General features: G+C 55.2%; 1 protein-coding gene across 1 annotated transcript in view; it reads right to left on the reverse strand.

The window, feature by feature from the left end:
• CFAP45 (cilia and flagella associated protein 45) overlaps window positions 1–3581 on the reverse strand; it is a 27660-nt gene extending 24079 nt beyond the window's left edge. The window contains exons 1-2 of the mRNA XM_026657609.1: window positions 3479–3581; window positions 2816–2941 (exon numbers count right to left, since the gene is read on the reverse strand). Of these exons, the coding sequence (XP_026513394.1) occupies window positions 2816–2941; window positions 3479–3481 (129 nt within the window). The 5' untranslated portion in view covers window positions 3482–3581. The remainder of the gene's footprint in view (window positions 1–2815; window positions 2942–3478) is intronic.
• Between the last annotated feature and the right edge of the window lie 2764 nt (window positions 3582–6345).

Genomic DNA, 6345 nt, shown 5'->3' on the forward strand with positions numbered 1-6345 from the left:
GGGGGGGGGGGGTAATAGGAGCCTATATTAGAAAAAGACTCAAAAATCGGGACTGTCCCTATAAAATCAGGACATCTGGTCACCCTAGAGGAGGCAGCAGCAGCACCACCACTATTTAGGAGCCTAACCCACCTGACTCCAGGAGACAGATTCCCATTTGTGAATTGCTAAACAGAGTTAGGTACTTCCTTGCTGTCTGGACTTCCATGAGAACGGTGGGGCTTAGGACACACCCTTCTTGTGACTTGCAGCATCTCCCACTGGCTAGCTTAGGTGGCTCCTCGCCTAGCAGGTTAGGAGCCTGGGAACCTAACTCAGGTTTTGTGGATACCATTGTTCTTCCAGTGTTTCTAGACACCTAACAATTAGGCATTGCAACACCTAAGTATCTTTGGGGATCTGAGTCTAAATGCGAAAGTCTGGGGTTGCGGATCTGGGCCAAAGTGCCTTGTCTTCACAGTGTTTTTACTTTGGGATAACTCAGATGAGTTGTTACCCTGAGCTTTAAAAAAAACAAAGACAAAAAACACCCCACACCTTTTTTTAATCAGTGAAAACAAGGCTTTAGAAGCAAGAAAGCCCAGAGGCATGACGAGACTTAGGCACTGCAATACCTACATTTTAGGCATCCAGGAAATCACTGGACAAACCCATGGGACCTACAAAGCCTAAGTTAGGTGCTGGGACTCCCTATACCACAAATGGGGAGAGACAGAAGCCTGAGAATGAGAGCCACAAAAGTAAGCATGTTAGGCGGGGAGTCACCTAAGCTAACCAATGGCTGATGTCAATGAGAGGGGTGTGTCCTAAGCCCCGCCTCTTTCAGGGTTAGGTGCCTAAAAGCCCTGGCTGCAGGGAAGTATGTGACCCAGAGCCACACACCCCTCTCCTGGAGTCAAGCGGCTTAGGCACCTGAACTATTTCTTGTGAATTAGGCACCCACCTAACTCCATATAAAATAAAGCATGGTAGTGTTAGACCTTTTAGCACAGTGGTTAGCACACTTAGCCAGGCGGCAGTGAGAGACTCAGGTTCAGTTCCTCCCTCTGTCTGTGGGGGGCAGGATGGGGAAGGATTGGAACAGGGGTCTTCTACTTCTCAGGAAAGTGCCCAACCACGGGGCTATGTGATAGTCTGATGTGGAGATTTCTCAGTCTTGCCTGTTGAAGCCATTCCACTTTGGATTAACTAATTAAATAATAATTAGGCCAGAGAAAAACTGAATGAGAGTGACTCTATAGCCTAGTGGGAAGGTGGGAAATCCAGGATCCCAACCCCCTACTCCAGTAACTCTTCAATCATTTATCCTGAGTGGAACAGTTTCAACAGGAGAGATTGAGAGTGCCTCCCATCAGACAGAGAGGGGAATTAAACCAATATCTCCATATCCCAGATGAGCATTCTCAACAGTGTGCTAAAACTTGTAAGATCACCACTGCTACCTCCTCCTCCTTCAGGATTTTGAATGATGCCTGATGTGGTAGGCATGCTCTAAGCACACCTACTGGATCAGACATGGTAGGTGGAGGAGCAACTATCTTCCCCTGTTTTTTTGTTTGCAATGGGGCTCAGACATCCAGACACCTAGAGTGAGGCAGCAGCGTGCACGCCCAGAGGCAGATAGATTCATAGGCATCTAGGAAATCTTTACAGTGAAAACAGGTGTCAAGGGAGTTTAGACGTCTACAGGGCTAGACAGCAGCTCAGCAGGTGTTTTGTAGATCACAGTGGTGCCCAAAATTGGGGCACAGGCACCTAAATCTGGGGTTTAGGCACCTAAATCCCTTTGTGACTCTGGGCCTAAGAAATTAGAACACAGTTGGATTTAATTAGGAACAACTGATTCTTTCAAAGCCAGACTGCAGTGGAGCCATGAGTGCAAGCTATGGGCCACCTGCGGGCTGACTACCCCTGCCTATAATGACAGCACAGGCTATAAAAGCCTCTTTCTAAGAGCCCTCAAACAGTCCCTTTCCTGAGTCTCATCAATAAAGGAGCTGGAAAGGTGCTTTAGTGGAGCTCCTTTATATCCAAGGAAAGAAGGGAGTTAACGAGGGTATATTCATTTTCGTTTCTTTCTAGGGTCTTTATACATGATGGTTGTGCTTTTGAAATATTGTTTGCATTGTGTAGCATATCAATACCACACAGACTGAAAGGGTGAGGCAGTTGCCTATACAAGCAGGGCCGGCTCTGGCTTTTTTGCCGCCCCAGGCAAAAAAGCCTCCAGCCGCCCCCCCCCGCGGGGGGGAGGGCGGCCGGAGCCCCGGGGGGAGGGCGGCGAGCCTCGGCGGGGGCTCCGCTCTCCCCCCAGCGGCCGGGGGGAGGGTGCCGGGGGGGGAGGGCGGCCGGAGCCCTGGGAGGAGGGTGGCGAGCCCCGCTCCGCTCTCCCCCCGGCAGCCGGAGCCCTGGGGGGAGGGTGGTGAGCCCCGGTGGGGGCTCCGCTCTCCCCCCGGCGGCCGGGCGGCCGGAGCCCTGGGAGGAGGGCGGCAAGCCCCGGCCGGGGCTCGGCTCTCCCCCCGGTGGCCAGAGCGCAGGGGGCAGGGCGGCGAGAGGGCGGCCCGGGCCTCGCAGGCCTCAGGGCTTGTCCTGCCTCTTCCCCGGCAGCGGGTTCGCCCCGCAGCCCTCCCAGGGGGGGGGGCGCCGGGGGGGGGAGGGCAGCCAGAGCGCCGGGGGGAGGGCGGCGAGCCCGGCCGTGGCCCCGCTCTCCCCGGCGGCCAGAGCGCCGCGCCGCCCCCCTCCAGGTGCCGCCCCAAGCACAAGCTTGGTGGGCTGGTGCCTGGAGCCGGCCCTGTATACAAGCTCCTTTCCTTACCTTGGCAATTCCAAACAGGCTCTCGTCCACCTCTGAGTTCACGGCCTTGGTTCTGTAACGAGTGCGGGCCCTGGACCTGTTGGATGCACTGGATGAAGCGCTCATGGAGCCAGACATGGTGGCCGGCTGGGGAGCAGTGAGAGAAGCCAAGCCCATGTTAGTGACATCCGCTCCCAGCACGGGGCCAGCACAAGACTAGAAGCCAGAGGTTTCAGCCTAGGTGCGGACGTGCCGCTGCCCTCGGAGCGGGACTGGAACAAGGGGGTCGCCCAACATCCACGCACCGTCCAGCCCGGGTACTTCCGCGGGAGCAGTGCGGGCTGGGGGGCCTGGCCCGCGGGCAGGGAGGGTGACACCACCCAGCGGGGGCAGGATACGCGGGCACAGGGAGCGGAGCGGAGCAGAGCGTGCGGGGGGTGCTGGGCTGAAGGCTCCGCTTGGACGAGCCCCGGGGTCCGGGCAGGGCCCATCCCGCGGACGTCGGCTGGGCTCGGGCTGCGGGGCGAACCCGCCGCCGGGGAAGAGGCAGGACAAGCCCTGAGGCCTGCGAGGCCCGGGGCGCTAAGCGCGGCCCGTCGTTAGGGGTCAAAGGAAAGGTCCCAGCGCGCTGCGGGAGGAGCCGGCCGGGATGGCGGGACCCGCGGGGCTGGGCCGGGCTCTCACCATTATTCCCCGCGGCCGCCCCTCTCCCGGCTCCGCGCAGGCACTTCCCCTGGCTGTTGACTGGTGGCCATGGCAACCGCAGAGCCCGCGGCCTCTCCTAGGCAACCGGAGTCACGGGGTGGAACGTTGCGGGTCAGCCGGAAGTGACCAACCCAGCCCCTCTGCCCCCTCCTTCCCCCCGCTGAAGGGAGGCTGCTTCCGCCTCAATCGCGGGGGCTGCACTTCAGCGAGATCGGTACCATGGAGGCGTCGGAGGAGCTGACGCTAGAACGGCCCGCTTGGGGGCGCGCTGGGCAGAGGGAGCGCCCGGCGAATCTGGGGCTGGGCGGTGAGGCCAGGCCAGGCCAGGCGGGGTGGGAGTCGAGGCCGTGCCGCAGGGTGTGGCGGGGCCCCATGCCCCGTGCCCGTCGGGAGGCTGCCAGGCCCTGCCCTGTGCCCAGCGCTGCACTGAGCCACAGGCTGCCCAGGGCAGGGGGGCTGGAACGATCTGTATAGTGGGGGGCTGAGAGCCATTGAACCAAACTAACCCTGGATATGATGGAAACCACTTCAAACCAGGGTTCGGCAGCCCCCCCCCCAAGTTCCCGCACCTATGGCCCAGGGCCGGCCTGAGCCCTGCCTAGTGCCCCTCCCCCCGCTCCCTGCAGCCTTTGGCCTGAGTGCAAGCGGCACTGGGGGTGTCTGTGGGCTCGGCTCCTCTCCTCGGGGCAGAGCAGACTGGGGCCGCCCCTGGCTATAGCCATACGCACTTTGCAGTGCCCTGGCTGGCCCGTGGGTGCTGGGCCTGCACCTCACTGCTGCCCCAAGAGCTTCACAGCTGGATAACTTCCCTCCTGTTGCCTTGAGACCTTTGAATTCCTCCCGCAGCTTTTCCCTGGCTCCATCCGAGCCCCTACACACCCTCCTTGGGTGATCGCTTGTTTCTCCCGCCCAGGGAGCGCACATCAGCCGTCCTTGGGTCTAGTTATTCCCAAAAGATCTTTGCTTAAACCACCCTGGCCAGTTAGTAATAGAGTGACCAGACAGCAAGTGTGAAAAATCGGGACAGGGGTGGGGGGTAATAGGAGTCTATATAAGAAAAAGACCCAAAAATCGGGACTGTCCCTATAAAATCGGGACATCTGGTCACCCTAGTTAGTAACCTGAACCAAAGCACATGGCTTTTCCTAACCAGGCCTTGAAGTATTTTGTTATCCTCAACTCTAGGGCGCAATTCAGAAAAGCTGCTTCCTCTTTTTTCCTTAATCCGAGTCTGATTTTTTTTCCATTCCTCTTTTCCATTTTTCTGTAAGAGACTTTTGAATTCCTGTTCATTCCCGGGTATTTCTACGTCAGTCTTTCCATTTTTACAGCATTTTAGCAGCTTTGTCTGCCATTTCGTTCCCTGTTATCCCAGTATGTGCTGGGATCCAAGCTAATGCTATGTGTATCCATCTCTGTACTAATGCTATTAGGAATATAATTTCTTTGATTAATAACTTCTACATGCTGAGACACATGTTTTATCACCCTAAAGCCTGAGACTGAGTCCAAAAAAATGACTACCACTGCTGGATCTACAGTCTAATTTCAGTTTAGTACTAGGATTTATTGCTACTAGTTTGGCTTTTAAGACAGCTATATAATCAGATATTCTTTTAGATGTACTAATTCCAAATTTTTGCATACAATATGCTATTCCGACTCCTCCTGTTTTTTTGAATCCATCTGTATATTTTTGGTAAAACCAACTCCAATTTTCATATATATACTGGTACACTTCATTTTTAATACCTAATGTCTCTTTTTTACTCTTAAGTTTATAAAAATAAATCTAAAGCCATATTTGGACATTTGACTTTCCATCCATGACTACTCTTACCATGACTGAGAGTTTTTCACAGAGTCCCCGGGCGATGCTCTGGAACTGCTCCCTACGAAGCCAGTCAGGACTCTGGTGAAGTCTCCTCTCTGTGAGCAGACTGTCTCCAGGGCAAGAAGCTCACAAAGCTTCCACCTTCCTGGGTCTGACCTTGGAGCATTCAGCATCCTCTGCCCCTCCGTGCGCTTCCCACAGCGAGTCTGCCCAGGCGGGGTCCTGGGGAAGCCAGAGGGTCCTGCACCCCAACTTCGCAGTCAGACTTGACTCTTAGCCAGCCAGTAAAACAGAGGTTTATTAGATGATAGGAACACGGTCTAAAACAGAGCTTGTAGGTACAGAGAACAGGACCCCTCAGCTGGGTCCATTTTGGGGGGCAGTGAGCCAGACACCCACGTCTGCACTCACTCCACGTCCCCAGCCAGCTCCAAACTGAAACTCTCCAGCCCCTCCTCTCCCTTTGTCCCTTTCCTGGGCCAGGAGGTCACCTGATCCCTTTGTTCTCCAACACCTTCAGCTGGCACCTTTGTAGAGGAGGGGCCCAGGTCATTAGTTGCCAGGAGACAGAGTGTCGGCCATTTTCTGTCCAGACAGCATCACATCTGCCCTCTAGGGCTCTACAACAATCACACCCCCTTCTCCCACCACCTAGATACTTAAGAACTGCATAGGGGAAACTGAGGCACCCACACAGTATTCAGAGAAAACATTAAGAACAGTCCCACTTCGTCACAGAGTTCATTTAGTTTTTCCCTGTGTTTCTGCATCCACACTTTAACTTGAACAACATGTGGAGTTCTAACACTGTAACATAGAATCATGGAAGATTAGGGTTGGAAGAGACCTCAGGAGGTCAAAACACAAGATTGGCTATACTGGGTCAGACCAGTTGTCCATCTAACCCAGTATCCTGTCTACTGACGGTGGCTGGTGCTAGATGCTTCAGAGGGAGTAAACAGCTCAAGGCAATTATAAAGTGAACCCATCCCCTGTTGTCCTGTCCCAGCTT

Source organism: Terrapene carolina, unplaced genomic scaffold (assembly GCF_002925995.2).
Source record: "Terrapene carolina triunguis isolate 2854851 unplaced genomic scaffold, T_m_triunguis-2.0 Scaffold249, whole genome shotgun sequence".
Classification (NCBI taxonomy): Eukaryota; Metazoa; Chordata; order Testudines; family Emydidae; genus Terrapene; species Terrapene triunguis.